At 37.0% G+C, this 23,987-nt stretch overlaps 1 protein-coding gene across 5 annotated transcripts in view; it reads right to left on the bottom strand.

The window, feature by feature from the left end:
- Positions 1 to 946: 946 nt before the first annotated feature.
- LOC149577682 (protein yippee-like) overlaps positions 947 to 23,987 on the bottom strand; it is a 33,208-nt gene continuing 10,167 nt past the window's right edge. For 4 of the 5 annotated variants that reach the window (XM_089825046.1, XM_089825037.1, XM_089825053.1 and 1 more), the window contains exons 5-6: positions 1,532 to 1,587; positions 947 to 1,417 (exon numbers count right to left, since the gene is read on the bottom strand). In XM_089825046.1, coding sequence (XP_089681172.1) covers positions 1,339 to 1,417; positions 1,532 to 1,587 — 135 coding nt within the window. In that variant the 3' untranslated portion in view covers positions 947 to 1,338. Of the gene's footprint in view, positions 1,418 to 1,531; positions 1,602 to 23,987 lie in introns of all 5 variants that reach the window. The other variant, XM_089825070.1, reaches the window with a different exon arrangement.

Below are 23,987 nucleotides of genomic sequence, written 5' to 3'. Positions count from 1 at the left end.
TGACTCTTCTTTTATCTATGTAGCAGATAGAAGCCCGTGGGTTTTGGAAAATTTGGGCAAGATGGTTTTTTATTTTTCTTTTCCTTGAGGGAACAAGTTGACATTGCAAGACTACCAAAATAAAAGACGCTGCTCTCCAACAAAAAATTAAATTTGCTATAAAAAAGCAGTAAATACTTCATGGATAAAAATTGTCTTAATATCACTCGGAAGCCTATTTCAATGTTTGGATCAGACAAATAAGAATGAAAAATCAAAAAGGAAAAATGGATGAATGAAGAACAATACCCATCTTTTTCCTTCTCTTGCAATTGGAAATATGCTTGGGAATGGAGAGAATTTACCAAAGAAAAATCCCTTACATTTGATTTTTAAATTTTGGTTTATTCCACACCAACCAAACTTTGGAATGTCAGTAGACAATAGAGTGTGAACTGCTCCTGAGGAACCTTTGACAAATGTGGGGCCATTTTGAACAAAAATCTCATCTTGACATCAAGGTCAAATAGTAGCTTCAGATAGCCATCTTGAGTGAGCAAACAAATTCACTCAATGCTCATCCTTAACAGTTACGGGATGTGTCCAGCGGGTGGATCCAAGTGTGACAGACCGACTGTTAAAACAATGATGAACCTGATTTAAATTCAATTGGAAATCATATTTGAGGACTGAAACTGTTTGATTCTCATATGTAACCATAATAATTTGTATCCAGGGATTGTGCCCACATGTCCCAATGGCCTTTAGAAGTCTTACAATCCTCAACTTACCAATTAAGAGAGGCAGTCTGAAGATGTCAATAGGGTGACTAGAGCAAACCCCATGCCAATTGCATACAACTTACATCCAAACCGTTAGCAAAAATCATTTCTTAAAAGTCAGCCTTGAGATGTTTCAAGGGCTACTTGAAAAAAATCAGAAGGCCAAATGTATAATACCAATATAGTTATAGCATCTAACATGAACTTCCATGTTATTCCTAATGTTGATTCAAGATGAACTCCTTTCTGCCATATGTTATATATGTACATATATGTATTAAACTTCAAGCTGAAGGTTCTCCTTCACAATCCCAATGAAATTTCAGTTATCCAATATCCTATACATAATGAACAACGAAAAACAGTTAGCTTTTACAAATCTCACAAGGCTCACAAAGTATTCACTCTTTTCAAGCCTTAATGTGGGAACAGAATCTTCGATTTCTGACTCCCAAAAAATTTTGTACAAATTAATGGAATATACAAAAAGTTGTTCCAATCAAGAATAGTTTTAATTAAGGTAGCATGCAACAGGATTCGGAATATGGTATCCATTCAGAAATTTGATAATTTGCAGTCATGGATCATCAATGTCACTCCCAGCCCCATGAACCCCCATAATCACATCTGTCCCATCGCAATCCACTAATTTATTCCTGCAGGAAATACAGTTGGAATGGTTCAACGAAGTTTGTTTGGCCACCTAACTTCATTGAAATATGAGTGTGTAACAAACACAAAGCAGGCGGTTTCATGAGTTAGGAATTCACCTTTCCAAAATAAACTTTCCTTCTTTATACTTCTGACTCTTCTCGTGAGCAACTTCCTGCAATTAGCAACCTTTACATTGTTTAGATTCTAGAATGTAATACACAAAAATCTCCTGCAACAAAAAATTGCTTCTAATCTCCTAAATCATGTTCTCAATGTCTAACGTTTTATTTAAATCATACTTCCATGGAGTTTCCTGATGTGGGGACTCAAGGACAGATCTGAAGGGCAGCGCAACCAAGGGCTTAAGTTTGTGGATAGGGGTTACAGCAGCAGAGGGTGGACAGGTGAAGCTTAAATACATAAAGAACTTGAAAAATAGCTATAGAAGGGTGAACAAAAAGAATTACAAGTGGTACTTGGGCAAATTAGCAATACTTGGAAACCACTAGACATTGAAGTGAACATCAACAATACAACATTGGACAATGAAAGAATTTGAAATTTAGATTGTAGTTTATTTTCAAAAATACATCGTGATAATTACAATGAACACAATGATGATTTACAAATGTTCAAAATAAAAAAATGGAGAGAATTGACGCCTCTAATCATCCCCAAACTACTCTTCTTGCTCCTCCTCAACCCTCTTGCACTTTGCTTGATCTTTCACCTTGTGAGGATTTGAAGGTGTTCTATAGGGTTTGATGGGGTCTTGGTGAGCCCCACATGCCAATTGTGTTTGATCTTGGGCATAGGGATAAAAGCAATAGAGTTTGTTTTAAATAAATGCAGTTTCAGCCACCCATCTGTGAGAGAATCCTAGGCATCCCCAAGATGGTTGAGGGACACATGCAAGTTCCTCAGGCATCTCTGCATCTCCAACGTCGCAGCAATGTCTCCAAGGTGATGGAAGTGGTGGTGTGTGGTGGGAGGAGGATGTTTCCCCATCTTGGAAATACAAGGGTTTTTGGTCAGGGCAAATCCCTGCAAAACACTGCATTTGAACCACTTTATAGTTTTGAACAATTTATGTTCATATATAGCATTAAAGGCTCGAGAAACAACCAAACAAAATGTGCAGGTTAAACATGAATCAAAAGCAACCGAGTGCTATTGATAGGCATTGAAAAGAAATGGAAAATGAACCCCACAAAAATAAGCTACAACTAACATTCATATGATATGCCGATGTTCATTAAGTTTGATGTTCAAATCCTTAAAAACCATGCTTAGATGTAAAATGGCAGATTGGCACCCAACACCTACGTTGCCAGTTAAAGTTTAGATTTGCCAATTTGTTATCAGAATTGGTACCACTAGTACCTGTACTACAAATACCAATATAAATATAGAACATCCTCATATAAGGCTGATCTAATCCATATTCAGATTCAAAATGGAGTTTCCCATTCTCTCAAACCCTAAGATAGTTGTGCAAATTCTGTACAGCAACATCCAAGGTGTTCATATCTCAATTAGGCATGCGGTGTCCGTCATGCAGAGAAGCAATCATTGGTGGCATTGAAAGTAGGCCAGGATGTTGCACATGGCATGATGCCAATGGCTCCATTCACACCTAGCAAGAAGGACAAGGACGAGAACTCTATTCTGAGCAACGATGCATTGGTGAGAGGCCAACATTCTTCTGCTCAGACTTTTTCATGAATCAAGGGCAATAAAGGAAAAGCAAGGGAAAGTACCGGAAGCAGCTTTCTCTGATGTGTAAACCTGATCTTTCCCAGTGTGGCCTAAAGATGTCCTCCCTCAGAAGGAAACTTTCTCAGAACTCACATGAATGGATTTCTACTAAATGGTCTGAGCTTTTAAAACACAAATTAGGAAACTTTCCCAGTGTACAAGGCCATTTTGTGCTGCATAGTAAATCATGGGTGAATAAGGTGTATATTTCATAGTTCAAAATATTGTTATTGGCAACTTCTGACCGAGGGAAGAAAATATATTGGAATTTCAGAGATAAGTCAGAAACTTCTTGGGAAAATATCAGGAACTTAAAATCTGTTTTTCCCAATCCTGATGGAACCTTCTTTCTCCTGTTTGCCCTCTCTCCTCTCCAAATCTGTTTCTCCAATTTAAAAGAAAATGTGTTTTCCCTTTTCTGGACCATCGAGTGATAAGTTTGCTATTTATCGTGATAAAATAGAGAAATATTGTCGATATTTTACCAAGTTCTCTGAGATATTTCAAAAATTCTCTGCAATGACTTATCCGAGATAAGCTGATGTTACTTCTCAGGAGCCCCAAAATCATGGATTGTGGAAATCTGTTGCAATTATGGTATTAACCATGAATTATTGATGACCCCATGGTTTCCTATGCCAACCAATAATGGAGATACTTATGGTCATGCCTGTTTGAAAGCAACTATGATATCTGCCTCTTCAGTTTAGGATGGATTTGTGTTTCCATGGCATTGGAAATGCATTCAGTAAATTTTGAAGTGTGATCGTGAAATGGATAGCCTAATTCATTCCACTTAGGCTGGGATTCAACGGAGTTTGATATTTCCTATGGTTTCCTAGAGAAGGTATGATTCTAGAATAGATTTTGGAAATGCAATGGGTAAATTTTGAAGCTTGATCCTGAAATGGATAGACTAAATCATTCCATTTAGGCTGGGATTCAATGGAGTTTGAAATTTCCATAGGTTCGCCAGAGAAGGTATGGTTTAAGTGGAGAATAGAGTTTGGAAGAAATTTTGCATGATGATATATAGCATTTAGATGTTGAAGGTGTTTTCAAATAGGTCATGTTTAACTGTTTGATAGGCAAGCCATTGGCCCAAAAAAAAGCTACAAGGTGGAATGCTGCTCAATAGAGCTATTTGACAATTAAGCAGTCTATTTCCTCTTCTATGGATTGTAGCCCTTGTGATAGGGGGTCCATGAAGGTAATTATAGATGTTGTCACCTCACAAAGTCCTGTTAAATACATTAAGCATGGTTCAACCTCTTCTCTGCTCCAGAATGATATGTGGATGCTGTGAATGTTACTGAGGCCTCTTCAATTCAAAAGACAGTTGAGAGTATCATGGCAATTGATGAATTAGGAGGTTTTGTTGGCAATTTTGCTAAGGTAATGATCTGAAGCTGTCATTTATGGCAACATGATGTCATTATGAACGGAGCAGATCATGAAAAGGTAGTCAAGGCAGTTATACTTAAGAAATTGTCTAAGTGCCAGATAATTATCCAGTAGAGCAGGAACAGTTTTGTTCTGTACAAATGCAATATTCATATTTGGCACGTGCGCAGTTCAGGACAGGTAGTACAGAGTGTTATGATGATGTGTGCAAGAGCGCAGTATGGTATGGACAGTACAGCATCAGATATAACGGTTTCACCAGCAAATGCAGAACACACAAGAACAGAGCATGACAGGCAAATAAGAATTACAGGTTAAAGAATTATTTTGTTCACGAAATAATTATTTAACTAATTAGGGACGACATCCTATATGTTAACCTAAAGTTAGCATGAATTAGTTTTATGTTTTGCAAAGCGTGGGACAGCTTGAAGGCCAACTGGGCTAGTTTTGTAAAATGTAATGGTATAAAGGAAAGATTGTATTATGTGAAGTTGTGTGAGTGTGATATGTGAAATGCGAACTTATGTGAAGGCTATGTGAAGTATATGTGATGTGAATTCCAAATTATGATCAGAGACATGCTAAGTACAGAAGACAACAGGAAAGAGATTTTGTATCTATCTCTTTGTATAAGGAACTTCATTATATATTGCATGTTTGGGTGGTGGGCTCATCTTGCATACATTTTGTATTTGTAATACCAACTCCTAACAGGGTTGAGGCTTTTAACAGGGCCTAATCCTCTAACAAGGTCCGAGACACTATATGTACTTCATAGACTCCTAACAAGGTCAATATCCTTAACCGGATTCTTTTGTTTAGTGAATCATTTTGTGGGTACCATCCCCACCGGGGTTTTCCCTTGGCCAGGGTTTCCCTAGTTAACAAAATATCGTGTTATGAGTTCTCTGTGTATGGTTAATATTATTGTTCAGCATTGTTAGCTTACTTTCATATGCATGTTATAAAGTAATTAACAATATTCAGTTGTGGTCAAAAGTTTGTAGAATACTGATTCACACCCCCCCCCCCCCCCCTCTCAATATTACCTATTTCTAACAGGTTCATCTAACTTCCAAATACATGGAAGAGAAAGCTCTTTCTATCAAATAACAATCAAAAGGTCTCTAGCGGTCCAAAGGCTCCAGAAAGCAGCTGCTTGTAAAACTGGGATGGAAGTCTAAAAGTCTCTTCTGACATAGGAGAAGGAACTGAGACCTAGGGAATGGATTTGCAGATACTACTCAAGAATAGATCCATTAGTGGCAGCATCCTCAGAGTACAAGGAAGATGTTAATTATTTAAAATGGACAGAAGTCAACACAAGAAGGTGATTGCAAATTTTAACTAGAAGGATGACTATTAATCTAATGACTCGAAGTGTGTGTCTTCAAGTGTGTGTGTGTGAGAGAGAGGGAGAGAGGGTTCTGAAAGGGCCACATAACCTTATACAAAGACATAAAAATAGAACTAAAATGCAGAAAGCAGTACCAGAGAAACCAGAGGAAACAGAACACAAACCTAGGCATAGATCACCCTACAGTCAGTTAGGATAAGAGGAGCCACCCACACATCCCCGAGAACAGATAGGGGCATGTGTTTAAGTATGGAAAATCAATTTTTATAAGGACTTAAAATCCCTTATTCATAAAATATGTATTTGTTTATAATGTGTATTTTGGACTAGCCAAATTATTACTGCAAAAGGGAATTTTACCTCAATCCATTGCAACTTGACCCAATATAACCTTAATATCAACACTCCCCTCAACTGCCAAGTTGTAACATCTACTAGCAAAAAGAGGGGGTCCCATTTGACATGGGGCAATGGTGCAAAACCTCACAAATGGAGGTACAAGGGTCAATGAAAACAGTGAATATAAAAATGTTTTCTCCAAAATATTGTCAAAGGGCAGCAACTTCTGTTGGTTTCCAGAGAGAGTGAAACAGTAATAAATTATATTGATTATTTCATTTGTCAGTACCATCATTGAATACAACACTTATAGGAGTTTTGATTCCTACATTATAGGAACAGCTCCCTAATTATTAAGGTTGTTTTAATAAATTTAACAAGCTTACACTTGTACAACATAGTTCTACATTATCCTATACATAGACCAACAAACCTAGCAAATAATTTGATATTACTAACACCAAGGCAGAAAATAGATCACATGAATTGAAAAAAAGTCATATGCCTACACATAGTTTTAGGTCTCCATACTATTATATGGATCTTGCTGAATATGATCACCTACATACAAGAACTCATCATTGACCGGCCAAACTTCCAAGAAGTCCTCAGCCAGAGCATCCTTGTAGCCAGCTGCACTCTGATACAACTGTTTATAATATTGATAATGTCTACATTCTCCTCTTTTCACACTTTAACACCCTCAACTATAGTAAGCCCAATTCTCATGGCTCTTAATAGTGATTATAATGAAAGGCAACTCTCATTAACCTTTCATGGATTTACATAGGTTTACCACAAATCTAAACACAAATACGAACACACTCATTTGTTTACCTTGTATGTTTTTCTTGATTACCAGCAATCTTTTCAAGATTTATGAACTACCTTACAAAAGTGTTTGTGTTCAGTACAATATTTTACACTAGGAGGTTACAAAAGGAAACAATACACAGATGAATATATATACCAACCATTCTCATCGTGCCATACATCTCCAATAATATTGGAATTTATCAATACCACTTGATATGAAATATTAATTTTATATTCGCAGCCATAATGTGAAAATCCCAATTATTAGAAATATAAAGCACACTCACAAGAGAAAGCAAAATGCCACCAAAGCTAATAAGCACCTTGCCATCGGTTACTGATGAAAAGGCATTGAATGTCCTCCTTCCTTTGTTACCTCCTGCCTCCAAGTATGTTTGCCAGTTAATTAGCAAAACCTTTCTTTGAGGCTCAATTTTATAATGCTCCTCTGCTAAAGTGGGCATTGCATACAAGGAATAACGCATACAATTGAATATGAGAATTCTTCTTCTTGTATCTATTTTTTTGGACAGTTTTTGGTTAAAATTAATGATTAATGAAAATAGACCCTAGTCAAACTGACTCAAGAAGAATGATAATACTAAACTAATAGAAGAAGGCTGATTACAATATGGACATGAGACAAAATCCATAAAAGAGAAATCTTTATCAAGGCAAAAATCAAATAACAAGAACTTGGAGTACTTTTTGAGAGAAAGATGCCACCCAAATGTATATATGTGTGTGTATATGTAGACGCGCACGCGCACATATTTAGTGCCTATTTGACCATAAGAAAATGCAAAGATATTATACTCGACGACTATAGTCTAAAATAATGGATGAATGTTTTTAAGGTAGTTGTTTTGGCCCACACATAATTAGTCAAGTTCTAAATCATTTTTTGAACTTGTGACCAGGTTACTTCCAAGAAAACACACTGTAGAATCATTAGAAAATTACATTAATGACGAACCCTCATCCTTAAATTGAGGCCAAACATGACAAGATACTCAGATGGTACATTTGATAGTTAACAAATCATCAAATAGCTTCTTTTCTAGGATTGAGGGAGCAATTATGGCCTATACTATGGTTTGCAAAGATGTAGAATAACACGTAAGTCAATCTGCTCAATGTTTTGCATATAGAACTCTCACAAGTTAGTTGCTTCCTGTCTCATTTTAGGCATATATCCTCACATGTAATTAGGAGCTTCTCTTTCAATTGGTGGACTAAATTTTATTGAATATTCATAGGCATTTATGGTGAGCCTGTCACTAGATCCCACATCAAAATACTTTTGAATCAGAGGGATTACATTTGTGGTTGTTGTCTTCAGTGAAGAGAAAAATTTAACTTTCCACAATTCACAGCAACATTACCAAAAGGATAGCTACTAAATTAGAAAAACCTACTAAGAATCTCAGCTCCATGTACACTGGATTGGATTGATGTGGCAAACACGCACTCCAAGCTCTGTTATGCCCTATATTTTAAGTTTTAGTAAAGACTCGGTCCTTGCCATTGTCTGAAGATCTAATGCTCATTCATTACATCAAACAAAAATTCTCTTAACAGAAAACTTAAATATTTGATTTTTTTCTCGGTTGGGATCCATTGTCCCCCTTTTCAAATGCCCTAGTTTTTTCCCTAAAATTTACAATTCCAACATAGTCTCCTATCGTCTTAAAATGGACGCATTTGTTTTTTAAGACCTTTTAGCTCCCTCTTCATAATTCCTTTTGTGGACCATGGATATGCATCTGCTCAACCTCCTTTTTCTCTTATCTTCCTCCTATTTCCACCATTATCTAGCAACCTATTTCTCCTATCTTCTTCCTCTTTCCACCCTTATCTGGCACCTACCCCTTCTTCCTATGGCACCTGGAACTTGACCTCCAGAACCAGGTCGACCTAGTTCGACCTAGTCCCCGACAGATCCTGAATTCGGGGTCCAAAAGGCCTCAGGGATTTAATTAGTTTTTTATTGTTACCTAGTCAACCTGTATTGTTTTCCCACCACCCGAAAACACATATATAAGGAGACTTGGGAGCTTCATTTTCAAATCATATTCACAATTCAATTCCAAGATTTCAAGCTCTTGCTCTCAAGTGAAGATTTCTACCTTTTGCATTCAAGGAGTTCAAGTATTCAAGTTTTTCTAGCATTTAAACAAGGAGATTTCTATCGAGCGTTGAAGGATCCTTTGTGAGCATTTCCTCTTCAAGATCTAGCTTATTGTTGGCCATCAAGGGAGGAGATCTACATTGAAGTATTCATCATCTTCTTCATTAATGCACTTTTATATTCATGACACCATGATGGGATTATGGTACATCCATTGCAAAAGAGTGGAGATTCCCTACACTCCTAATTCAAGATTTACATTACATTTACAATTTTACATACATACAAGCAAGGTGAATCCGGACTTTTATCTTGTCTTTCAATCATTTACATTTACATTTAAATCATTAACCTAGGGCTTGAACAAGGCAAGCCCTCATCAAACCCCAACCCCCAAACCTTTCTTTTCTATGTTGACTCACAGGTTGGGAGCGAAGGATTGCAGATCTGGAACCTACTCTTCACAAGCTTTCTGGAGTCATCAATTGCAAATCGTCGCACTACATCAACTTGGTTGTAAGACGCGTTCCCAAGTTGAACTAGTCCTTTAGTCTATGATTCCAGGTGATTTATGGGTTTTGTTCCTTTTGTCATTTTGTTCCGAGATTGATGGACGAATATTCCAATACAGTTCAGATCTGCAAGTTTTGGAGCAAAAACACATCTTCCTCTACACATTTCAAGGTGAGTCTTTCATATTTAATTTGCTTTCATAACTTTACCTTAGATCCACATCTTAATTGGGCTAATTGTGTTTATATGGCATCTAGATTTACATTATTTAAACAATAAATTCTATTTCACATTCACATTATCACATCCAATTTCATGTTATTGAATTCCTCTTTATAATTTGGATTTACTATTAGCTCCCTTCTTTTTTTGGGTCCTAGCTAATCTAATTTAGATCATAAGTTGCACCATATTTGGAAATTCTCCTCTTTCCCTCACATACATATTTGAATGGCTTAGTGACCTCGTAAAGTGGACTGGAGACCTACATCTCATTAAAGTGCTTCCATTTTACCACCAAACAAGTCCATAAAACATATCTTTCCCACTAGTGTTAGGAACATTAACTCAATCATATGATATAATTAATCTCATTAATGGAGTTCCTTTGTAAAATAGTTGGAAAACTCTCGGCAGCAACTCGCCAAGCCCTCAAAAAACAAATCGGGAAAAACTCGGCCAGTTTTTCAAAAACACTCGGGAACCCAAAAAGAAGCTTAAATTTAGTTAAAAATACACTTATTTATTTTTTGCAAAATTCAATATGAAGATGCATGTAATGAGTTGATTAAAGAGAACACAAATGAAACAAGCAGAGTTCAGACATAATATTAATGAATAGTGGATACAAAATCACATTCTCATGCAGAATGCTGATGGTGGGTAGCAAAATAGTGAATAGTTTATGTCAAACTAGCAGTAAATACATCATTACAATCAATCTTCCTCTTCCTAGCTCTTCTCGCATATTGTAATTATCTCTATTTTATATAACATATATAGGCTTTTAGCCTTTTGTTTTTCATAAGAAAAAAATTCAAAAAATTTAAAATAAAAAGAATCTGAAAAACTTGGCAATTTTTTCCTTAGCCGAATTGCTATGAAAAACTCAGCGAGTTTTCCAACTATCCTTTGTAATGTCCAAGACTGGAGTCCCATCTCATAATCAATCATAGCTTTAGTTTAATAGGAACCTCAAGATGTAATATCCTATGTATGTAATTAATAATTAATAAATCAATTAATCAAATAAATATACATTGATCAGACATCAATTGAGTAACTGAACAGATAAATGTTAATTGATAATAAATGATTATTAATTATTAAATAAACAACTATTAATTAATAATTTATTTAATTAATGAGTAACTATTAAATAGATGAATAGAACAAAAGGAACAAATAATAAAAATAATTCTTAATGACAGAGAAAAATTATTTAGCACATAATAATCGACATTGTTAAGACGGAGACAACAAACGGGAATGAAAGTGTGAACTCCTCAACCTTAAATCAAATCCATTGACATTTAGAAGGTCGTGATAGAGTTTTATAAACCAAACCATCCTTATGGCAGTCAAAGGATGAGACCATCACCTATACGTAAAGGTCTAACAAACCATGTAGGAATTAAGTAATGATTGAGCAAATTAACAATATTGTTGGTTCACATAGGAGTTTTGATTGAGGAGCACATACCTTATTTGTCAAAAGATATAAAGTATTAGTAATAGGGAAAGGCAGACACCATGAAAAGAAATAATGAGTGGTATCAATCTATGGGGATAAAGATACAAATAAATATATATTCCTTGAACAGTTAGGCAACCTTCATAAGCACCAATTTATGTATTTATAAATATAAATACATATCAGGTATGTATAGAAACCTGAATGTCTTGCATAATCATAGTTAATATGCGCATACTAAACTTATTATTAAACCTAGTATCTGAGAAGGAGATCAAAGATGTATTCAAGGAGAGGCTGGAGAAAATTCCACCTAGTTTGTTGATCCCAATATAGGATGGGGACCAGTGACCCTGAAAGCCTTGAGGGCATCATCCCAAGAAAGGCTTAAGGGCATGATCTATAAAGTTTGATGGAAGACCTATTGAGGATTGATGTCCAAGCAAACTGAGTACAACCAAGCATCCTTCTTAAACTAAATAATAAGGTTAGAATGGATCTTTTATTTAATTCATACATGGTCTTTTGACTTAAACTATATAACATTAGTTGAATCCACATGTCTTACAATTCAATGAACAGGTTAATTTATGTTGAACTAGTCTAAATGATCAAGAGAATTCACAAGAGGCCACTGGTGAATTGCCCAACCTAAGCCTACGAGCATGTTATATTCATATTATGGAAAACATTTCATGCATCCCACAAGAGGCAAGAACGTCCAACAATGGACCAGTTCTTCCCTTGGGGTATCCAATAAGCAGCAAGAACATCCAACAAGCGACAGGTTCCACCCTTAGGACATCCAACAAGGGGCAAGAATGTCCACTATGACCAAATTCCCCCTCTTAGAGTTGCATACATTCTAGGGAGCCAGTACACTGCATTCCCTATCTTATTTCCTCCATCTCATGTGTGATTGATTATGACAAACACACATATATGTAAACAGAGTAACGAGAATCGTGGCAATTCACATGATTCATGCCAGCAGTTCGATTCAAGCCAAGCGATTTTTTGTGAATTGGTGAATTAAATTGGCAATTTCTTGGCATGAATCACGTGAATCGGCTGGAAAATCAGGACAAAAAAATACAACTTTTTGAATGATTTTTTTTCAGATTTCTCTTTCTTATAACCCTAAAAGGCCTTCTATTCATTAAGCATGACAGAAAGAGAGGAAAGGTGAGAGATAAACTTGAGCTAGAGCTATTGCAAATAGACTTGTCACTTCATTTTGTTTTCAGATAGACATAAGTTTCATGGATATTCATCTTACATGCATTTATAATTTGATGTCATTGGTTTTATTGATCTTCATCTTAAATACATTTATGATTCAACAACATTTATAATTCTATATATCTATGACATATGATCCTATGTTTTCTATTTACTTAGCTACAAATTACAATTTACATTTTACATATGTGATGGATTTATCAGTTACGCTCTTTGTTTATGTATGTTAGCTTCTATTTGATGATATTATAGTGTTTTTAAGTGATACTCAATACAGGGTGCATGAAATAAGTTTTAAATCGTTAAAATCTTTGATTCTTTATTAACCCTCTTACTCTCAATAACTAGTAATGCATCTAACAGATTGACAGTATATAGGCAGCTTAAATGCATCATTATCCATAATGGCCATGTGGGCAGATAGAGCGCACTATTATCTATAGGCAGTATATATCAGGGGTAATGTCATAAAATACTTCTTAAAATCCATACCAATTCATGGATACAATGTCAACAGCTGTATATATATCTGGGGTCTGATTTCTCATATCAGAATAATCTCTTAGATTGATCTATTTCATCAAATGGAGTTCTTCTATTTTATTTCCTTAATGCCTACTCTTATTCATCTTTTCAGACTGCTCTTAGAATCTGAATTATATTCTTTCATTGCTGCTGCTCCTTTTAAACTTCCCTTATACTCATCTCCAACTACCCTTACATATATACCATTCCCTTCTGCAATGGTCACAACCTTTCATAATTACCATCTTTCACAAGAGTCACAACCCTTCATCATTCCATTCTTCTTACATTAATTTCCTGCTCTGATGCCAAGTTTGTCTCAGAGAGAGAAAAAATGTAATAATATTATTTAATAGTTGTTCAATACATTACACACACAAGTTTTGGTACCTGAAGTATAGGAAAAACTCCCTACTTATTAGAGTTGCTTTTACAACTCTAATCAATGTATACTCATAACATAAATCTATATTATCCTATACATACAAATAATTTAACATTACTAACACCGACGTGACACTAACATAGCTTCATTCCAGGGTCAGAAAGGTTAGATTAATGGAAAATCAGCTAAAAATTGGAAATCATGTTTGTAAGATTATCTACCTACAAAGCTAGGAACCTGTGTACCAGAATTGATTTCTAAATGTTGAAATTTTCCAAAGCTATGTGAGGCACTGAAGGCAAGGAATATAGTAAATGCAAAACTAGCTGTTAAAATGTTGTTAAAGAACATCAGTTTCATTTTCCAGGTTTTGAAAGTACATTGATGGAAAATTGACTGACATTTGGAAATTACAAATTTACAAGCAAATATCTGCCTACAACAGCTAGAATTCTGTGTATCAAAGCTTTCTTCCAGATCTAGAAGTTTTGCAAACTAATGAGTAAATACTGCAGGTGGACTATTTAGCACAGTTAAGAAAATTAAAAATGATAAAATTGGAAGTTCCGAACTACTTTTGGTATGAAATTTGGAGCAAAACATTGTTTGCTGTGATGTGAACTACAAGGAATTCCCCACTTTCACAAAATACAAGGAACGGGCTACATTTTGATCCCAAAATAGAAAACATGGCCAGAACCCCCAAATGGAATGGGTGGCAATATACTCCCTTTTGTGGTGACACCTGAATTATTTGTGAAGTACAATTCCTAACCCAATGGCCCCATACAGCTGCTTAAGTCCAAATTCTACATAATTTGAGCAAATGAAGTGTTCCCATGCAAATTTTCAATCACAGGAATAAGATAAAATGGACTCTTTCCCAGCTTTAGTGGAGCAGCTATTGTTTAAGAATTACAAATAAGCTTTAAAAATAGGGGTGCTGGAACAAGCAGCAACTGCTTACTTTCAAAACTGACATTTGACTCCACAAATTATTTTCCCTCTTTTTAAGTTGCATCCTATTTGTTTTCTAAATTTCATCTACAAAATTTATTATTGGGATTGTCTTCAAACATACAATTAATGATCACTGCTAAAATAAGCAGCAAAATTTAATAATCAAGGGACCACCAGCTCCACAAATTGCTCTTAGAAAAACTAAGCAGCCACTGCTAGCCTAAATTAACTTAACAAGTGCATGAGGACCTACCTTGAATGTATTTTAGACAGTTACTGCACCACCGTTGGTTGGAACTGTTCTTAAGTGGACATGAGCATGGCCATTTTCAGAATATTAATTCACGAAACAAAATTCTTACATGGCAATAACATTTTGATTGTGAGCACATTTCATTCGATGTTGTGCATGACACATATACAGTCAAGCACAGAGCTAGTCTCCCTCTGTGTTACGAACACAGAAATCAAATCTGCAGTCTACAATGGGAGGAGTGTAAGTAGTCACCATTTTGAGAAGAGAGAGATAAAAGAAATGATGGTTAACAGAGATATCTTATGCTAGGTTGAGTTAAAGATTGAAACCAGAATAAAACAGTTTGCCAAACAAGTCTGCAATTGGAACAGCTGCCACATCCAGCAGAAAAGAATTTGAATTAAGAAAAACATATGACAGCTTATTGTCAAGAGTCTCTACATAAAAGCAGAGAGTTTAGAAACGTAGAAAAAAGTCTCAATTTTTAGTTAAGAAAAGATCCAACATGTGTTGCACCCAAAGATCAATAGTCCAATGAGATTTTCAAACAGGTGGCATGGTTGCAGCAAGAAGCAAGCAATTGACACGTTGCAGACATGTCACCAAGTTCAACAAAGCCAAAACATAAGATAAGATAAATATATTAATGTCCAACAAGAGACCACAAAAGGGTCTAGGGGACTGAAAGCATACAACGAAGGTGACTGCCGTGACCAGAAAAAGAACAAACAACAAAGAAAAAGACCAAGGAAGATTAGAGGTCCTTCCTAGCAGGAAAAAGTCCACCACAGAAGGATAAGGTCCAAGGCAAAGGTGAGCCCTGTACCGTCTCAAAATACCGCTAAAGATGGACTGATGCTGCTGAGTGAACCCATTGCAAGGTCTCACAAGCCTAGTGTGGCTGGAAGTAGGAGGGTAGAGTGGCTGCTTCATCCCTCAGGCAGGAGACATCAGCGAGAAAAAGAAATTGATAAGCTGATCAGAAATATGTCTCAAAGGGAATAGATCCTGCAAAGTGTCATCACAAAGCCGCATGGCCTGCTAGAGGTAAAGAGCAAGACACATCTGATCAATGTATCTAAAGAAGGATGAAAGGGATCTGCACTCTCTGGACAGGCAGTGAAACCTCCTCCTGATCTTGTAATAAGTGGGACACCAAAAGATAAAGTAAGTCTTAGTCTCGGCAAGGCACAAAGGTGACAAATCCGGTCGACTCTGTCAATCTGGTGATCTGTCTGGAAGTGGATCCGATGGGAACTAACTCTAAAGGATCCCAATTAGATGCAGAGAATATGGCTTTATCGTCATGACAAGTAGAAAGGGAGCACAATAACCTCATCTTGAATATCCATAAAGTGTTCAACATTATAGGCCATCCTCAGATGGAGACCACCCGGAGGGTTACTCCAAGTTGTGATGATATATTGTTTGTATATGTCAAGTCTAACATGTCCGTTCAACTCCTATTGTAATCAAAAGAATTAAGCGAGAGAATCCAAAGAGAATTGGAAGGGAGAGAGACAATCAATCTTCATCCCGATCGAGCCTAACAAAGTAAAAGCCGAGACATACCAACATCAAGCTCTGCCATCAGGGTCAGTACTATTAACAACCACAAAAGAGTAGTAGGCCAAGTAAGAGTATATGTGACACCAATCAGCAGAATTCACAAAACCCCAAAGACGATGAAGGAACAAGACCAAGTCAAAGATGGCTCCAAGCTTTAAGGCATGAGCACCAAACTCGGCCAAAATGACACTATGAGGAGTAGAATGCTGACATATGATGATGAGTTGAAAGAGAAGGGACATGACCCTCTCAACCAAGGTATAATCGGTCCACAAAAGAGGGCCACCACGTAACTAAGTCATAGAGCATGGTCGGTATGACCACGAGTCCATAAGGGCCAACTTGGACGTAGTGTCTTGAAAGTGATGTTTGAAGCATTGTCTCTCCAACATAGTTGGAGAACCTAACCCCCAGTTGACCATGGGCTAAATGGCAAGTCTCAAGCTAAAGCAGGGTCCAGATAACTTGACCCTGAGATAAGTGTAAGAGGAAGCAATCTCGATCTCATGACCCTAGAAATAGAAGTGAAGATAGGAGGTCTTCAAGCAATTGAAGATAATCACCTGAGTATTGCCCATGTTCACAACTAATTGTCTCAAGTCACAAAAGGAGGCCAAACCATCAAGAAGCCGCTGAAAACCCTCTAGAGAGGAGGCCAAAAGAACCACATCATTGGCAAATAAGAGAATGGAGATCAAGAACTAGTGTAAATAACAATCATCACCTAGGAGGAAGGAATCTCAAAGAAAAGCCTTGAGCTCATCAAAGTATATGGCGAATAAGGTGGGAGAGAGAGGATACCCTTGCTTCACGCCAATGGTACTCTAGATTGGGTTGGAGAACCCCTGCAAAGTCTTGAACCTGCCCACCACAGTCTCGATAATCTCATTATAGCTGCCAAGAGAGTCGCAAAAATCCCAATGTCTTTAAGTCTCTGAAGAAGCGCCACCAGGGAACAGAGGCAAAAGCTTTGCAAAATTCTACAAAGCAATAGTAGACTTTCATCAAGCAATGTCAAGCCTCTTGAACAATAATTAGCTATGTCAAAACATGGTCCATGGTTTGAAAATCGATGCAATTGGCTTGACCCTTGCACGACAATGTCACCTATCGAGCTCTAGATAATATAGTGTTCAACATTGTAGCATAGATTTTGGCAAAAGTTTTCCCAATATGATAGTCTTGTAATTGTTGAGGTCTGAAACTGACTCGGCCTTATGAATCAAATAGATTATGTGTCTTGATTAGGAGTTAAGAAAATCAATGCAAACTACTCTATTAAAGAGCACAAGGAAGGAGCCCAAAACCGTATAGCCAAGCTTGAAGAGTTCTACCTGTAACCCGTCCTCATTCGTTGTCCTGCTGCTACTCATAGATCTGATAGCCTCACATACGCTAGAGAAGGTGAAGAGATGGCAATGGGTCAGGGGAGTAAGGTGGAGGGAAGGTTGGTTGGGGACATGTAAAGAGTGGAGGTGTGGGTGACTAAAGCGTTGTGGAAGGAGGGAGGGAGGGAGGAAGTGGGGGGAGCACAAAGGGACCAACACTATGACGAGAGGAAAAACTACTTATGACAAAGGCAGTGGTAGGAGAGTTCTATCAAATTTGATTTCTGGGCATGATTGTGTGAGTTTTTTTGTCATCAATGTTTCGGATCATACTACATGATCCATCCTCAGGATGCAAGAGAATCAAGGAGAACAAAATATATATATATATGTGTGTGTGTGTGTGTGTGTGTGTGTGTGTGGAATGCAGATCTAGGAAGGGAGATTAAAAAGGCTGGGGTGATGGAAAGGGCACCCAAAACTAGGAAGACACGGTGCACAATAAACAGAAGAAAGTAAAATAAAAAATAAAACATAAAAAGAGACAACTCTCAAAAAAGGAAAAGAAAAGAAAGGCAACAGAAAGAACCAAAAGGGGGAGTTAATAAATAAAATAAGAGCGAATATAAAGATAAAAAAGGTACAAATATATATATATATATATATGTGTGTGTGTGTGTGTGTGTGTGTGTGTGTGTGTGTGTGTGTGTGTGTGAGGGTCTATATATAAAAATGTGTGTGAGAACAAGAATAAATAAATTAAGGAATAGAAATATAAAAAGATAAAAAATAATATATAAATATAAATAAAGATATATATATATATCTATATAAATCAAAAAATAAATCAGCGAAAACAAATAAATATAAATCTAAATAGGAGCGAAAATAAGAAAAAGAGAAAGAGAGAATTAAAAATAGAAGGAAAGGAAAGAGCTAAGAAAATAAATTCAACCTAATAAAAATAAAAATAATAATAATAAATAACCTACAACCATATATATATATATATATGGATATTTTACAAAAATTTAATAATAAATATAAAGCAATAAAAATGAAAAAATGACAATTAAAAATACCAATATATATATATAAAGAAATGAAAAAAACAAAAATAATAAATAAGTGAATAAATAAAGATATTTATATCAATATATATCAAAAATGAATCAATGAAAGCAAATAAATATAAATTTAAAAAGGAGCAAAAATAAAAAATAAAATAAGAGAAAAAGAGAAAATAAAGAAAAATAATGAAAGGAAAGAGCTAACGAACACTAGCTAAAAAAGGAAAGAATCAATAAAAATTAGAAAAAGAAGGACAAACTATAAAATAAATACTACCTAATAAAAATAAAGATAATAAATAACCCACCACCCTAAATATAAAAATATATAAATGCAAAAAAAATATAAAGCAATAAATAAGAAAAAATTAAAATATAAAAATAACAATAAATATATATATATATATATATATATATATATATGTAAAAAATAAATAGCAAAATAAATGTAAATATGGAAAAAAAGATGTAACCAAATAAATATATATATAAACCTATATAAAAGAATAAAAGAATATATATATATATATATATAACAGAGTAAGAAAGAAGAAAAGAGGAAGAACAAAAGGGGACAACAAAATGAAGAAACGAAAAGGGGAGAAAAAACAAGGAGAGGGCTCGAATGAAAATAGGAATAAATATAAAGGCCTCAAACAAAAAATGGGCTAAAGGACTCGAACAAGAGCAGCGAGAGGATAAAACTAGAGAAGGAAAAAGGGAAGAACCTAATGATGATAGCAATAAAAGAAAAAACAAAAAGCTGAAAGAATACATGGAAACGAGAGAGAGGGATCGAGTGATAGAAAACTTAAGGAAGAGGCACAAGGAGGAGAGGGAGAGAAAGGGAAGAGAGAGAGAGCGAAGAAGGGCGAGGGGGGGGGAGGCAAGAAAAAGGAAGGCCACAACCCAGACGGAGGATGGGGGGGTGGGCGGAAAAAACAGAGAGACGAAACCAGCATGCAAGGGGGAAGGAAGGGAAAGAGGAAAGCCCGAGCTAGGATGAACGACCAAGATGCGGAGGGGGAGGAAGAGAAGATAATAGGGGTTGTTACAAGATTCAAGAAGAGTTGGCAGATTAACGGATTTTCGGATGATTGATTAATTAACAGAGGAACAAATGTGTTCCTTATAAAGAATTACAAGGACGTTGTTTCTAAAAGAAACAACGTAGACTGAAGACGGAATTAGAAACAAAACTAGAGACAGGATAGGAAACATTCCTATCTGGACTGAAGAAAAAAGAGACGGGATAGGAAACATTCCTATCTAGACTGAAAGACGGACTACAGACAAGTAGTTGACTATTATAGAAAGTATAAGATATTATCTTAATACCCTCCCTTAATGGTCAACGTACGGATGTCGGAACATTCTGTGATAACTGAGACCCTCCCTGGATCTACAGAATGCTGAAACCAAGAAGCTTTGCCAGAAGAGTGCTATGACTCAAAATAAGTTGCAATTACAAAACTTCGTTTTTGTGGAAAAAACGGTGAAACCCATAATCTCACACAACCTTGCGTATTACAAACAACTTGAAATGATTTTTGAGGAGAAAATCAACAAACCCAGGAAAAACAGAAACAAATTCAGAAGGCGAAAAATGCAGCTTCGCCTTGATCAGGAAGCTCGACAACTTGTGTTGTTGGCTGGGAAGCATTTTGCCTTGCTTGGGCAGCCAAATGTTTCCGGCACTCGAATTTCATATGGCCGAACTTGTGACAGTAATTACACTGTACACGTAGAGCCATCCAAGGATTGAGCAGAAGGTTGATGCTGGGAAGGCTGAGAAGACTGATGGTTGCCAATGTTCTGTTGAAAGGATTTTGCAGCAAAGGCTTGCTCAGTGGAGGTGGAACTGGAGCTGCTACCAAACTGTTGTTTCCACCGATCTTGCTGAAGTAGCAGGGTGCAGAGATCAGTGAATTTTAGATCAACACCAGTAGATGTGATGTTGAGAGTCTCGATAAAATGCTCATAGGATTTTGGTAAACTCCAAAGAGTGATTACCATAATATCTTCTTCCTCCATCTTGCGATCGATGGCAAGTAACTGATCACGGATTTCCTAAATCCGATTCAGGTGTGCCTGGAGCGAGGTGCGCTCATCCATGACAATAGAAAACAGAGTGTTTTTTAGAAAGATGGCTCTGCTCTTGTCGGAAGTCTCATGAAGACCTTTTAGATGTGTCCAGATTTCGGCAGTTGTCTTGCCGGATGGAATCTGAGAAAGCTGGTCATCAGCTACGGATAGTTTGAGAAGCATTACTGCCTCTCGATTATTCAGATCCCATGTATCTTGATCAGGACCCGGAGAAGTCGGATGCTGCGTAACACCCAGAACAAGTTGAGCGGTGTTGCGATATTCGAAGATTGCGATGATGCGCTGCTTCCAGGTTCCATAATTGCGACCATTGAATTTGGAATTATGTTCGCGCAGAATATTTGTCAGAGATGCCATGGCACATTTTTCAATGAAAAACTATGAAAATTTGTGAAGGCACGTTCTTCGAGGCAAAAATATGAAAGACCCAGAAGAATCAGAGAATGACCCTGAAGAGAGCTCGAAAAACCCAAAAGGAATCTGCTGTCGTTTTCTGGATCCGCTGGCTTGAAAATCGAGGCACACAGAAAAACGGTCGACAACCCAGTTGAGCTCTTGAAAAACCCACCAAGAATCTACAAACAAAATATTTTTTCGACCCCAAAAATTAGGGTTTCGAAAAAAACGGCCCTGGCTGAAAAAAGCTTGAAAAAACTTCAGATTTCTTGATAAAAATGGTCGTTTTCGTTACAGAGTTCTATTAGAGGCAGAGGACGCACTAAAGATTGGAGTTTTAACTCCAAAAATGGTCGATATTGTAGGTTGTAGGCTGTTATAGAAAAAACGTTTGCACAAAAAAATGCCTAAAAACGACTTCCAAAAATCGTGTGTTTATAGATGGATATGGTGTGATTTGCAGATGCAGGTAGACACAAAAGGAAATACGCAACTTCTGGTTTTGATTTGCAGAGAAAAAAGGATACCAGGCGTAGGCGAAAATACCAGTCATGAGCAAAATACCAAGCGCGAGTGAAAATGAAAACCAGGCGTGGGTGCGAACAGAATGTCAGGTGTAGGCAGGAGTTCCTTAGCCACAAACGCGAGTTTCAGAACACGGGAGCAAAAAAGGAAAATCGCAAGTTGCAAATAATCGTCCACGATTTCCACACGTTTTGCAGATGACGGGAGTTGCAGAAAAACGTGTTTGGAAGTCACGATTTTTAGGGCAGACTGGTCGAAATCTCAGACACAAAAACCTTAGGAAAAAAAAAAAAAACCTAGTTGAAAGCTCAAGGTTTTTAGAAAGCAAGGATCACAAAATAATTACGAAAATTGGCTCTGATACCATGTTACAAGATTCAAGAAGAGTTGGCAGATTAACAGATTTCCGGATGATTGATTAATTAACAGAGGAACAAATGTGTTCCTTATAAAGAATTACAAGGACGTTGTTTCTAAAAGAAACAACGTAGACTGAAGACGGAATTAGAAACAAAACTAGAGACAGTATAGGAAACATTCCTATCTAGACTGAAGAAAAAAGAGACGGGATAGGAAACATTCCTATCTAGACTGAAAGACGGACTACAGACAAGTAGTTGACTATTATAGAAAGTATAAGATATTATCTTAATAGGGGTTGCCAGGAGGTGCTCACGCTCCAACCATCATCTCAATTAAGGTTAGACGGGTTGTTATTGATTTCAATAGCCTCCTTGAGTTTCCTCTTGAAAAAATTATCTTCCTTGAACACGATTTGCGTGTCCTCTAAGCAAATATGATGCTTAGTGGCCGAGGAGTGCTCCACCAAGGCAAACTTGACAACTCGATCATGCTTAATGTCTGCAGCATGTTCTTTGATCCTAGTGTGGAAAGAATGCCCAGTTTCACCTATGTAAGGGGGTGCCACATGAGCATCAAACCTTATAGACACCAGATTCCAAAAAAACATCCCTTCCTAGATCTGTATTCCATTTTTTTTTTTTGTTCTCCTTGATTCTCTTGCATCCTGATGATGGATCATGTAGTATGATCCAAAATGTTGATGACAAAAAAACTCACACAATCATGCCCAGAAATCAAATTTGATAGTATTTATGGATTGTGGAAATCTGATAGCTCTGAGGAGAGTTCTAGTTAGGCGAAGGAAAAGGAGTGGTAGGTGAAGGCCGAGCGAATTGAATGGTGGAAGGACTTGAAGTCATCATTGAACCACTAGTTCATAGGACAAGTGTTCCTCTGTGTGGGACTGAGGGGAAAGGGGCTGGTTCAATGGGGGATGGAGAGCAAAGCAGCCTCCCAAAGAGCATTAGCCAAAAGATCAAACATGGAGGAAGCCTATGGAAGGAGTCATCTAAGATAGAGGATAAAGAGGTCACAATCAATCTTAGAAAAGAAAAAGGACGTACAAGTGAGGTTCAACATGGCAGGGTGAGGGGGAGAGAGGCGAGGGGGTGGGGAGATGTTGAAAGAGAAGCTAAGAAGGATCTGGTCAGCTAAGGGGAGGAATTGAGATGCTGAAGCAGGCACAGGAGATAGCATAGTCCACAACAATCGTGCCACCACAATAGTCAGCAGGTGAAGAACCTAGAGTCAAGGAAACAAGGGAGCCCATTCAAAATCGCCAAGCCAGAAGCCTCACAAAATTGGAGAAGATGGCACCCATAACTTGTAAGAGGCCCCTGGCTATCTTCATCGAAGTATTGAAGACCCAAGCTAGTTCAATCTACCTCAGAAGTACAAATCAAATCAGACTCACAATTATGGAGGGGGCTCTAAATATCTATGGTTAGTGCATTGGAATCCCATAAGATAATGATGTCACCCATGGTCGAGAATTTGGAAATGCACTTGTGTAAATCAACAAAAGGGTCACTATCCCCTGCATTATGTACTGCATAGGATGAGGAGGCCAATGGAAAATAGCAGACTGTAGTGAAGATATATCTATGATGCTAAGCAATACAGCAGATACAGATCCACAGGAATTTGACCAATGTGTCAGAGAAAACAACAAAAGTAGTACTAAAGAGATGGTCACAAATCAAGCAGGCAACACAACCTGATCCCCTAACCTCACCAGAAGTCCTGACCTCGTCGCTGCAAGCAGGGGCCACTAGTATCCAGCGAGTCCAAAAAGAGGATGGAAAGGACTCTCATGTGTCTTGGTAACAACAA

This window comes from Cupressus sempervirens, chromosome 1 (assembly GCF_028749045.1).
Source record: "Cupressus sempervirens isolate cs-2001-9-10 chromosome 1, ASM2874904v1, whole genome shotgun sequence".
NCBI lineage: Eukaryota > Viridiplantae > Streptophyta > Pinopsida > Cupressales > Cupressaceae > Cupressus > Cupressus sempervirens.
Note: the sequence above shows the minus strand (reverse complement) of the source record. Positions and strands in the feature narration are given on the sequence as shown.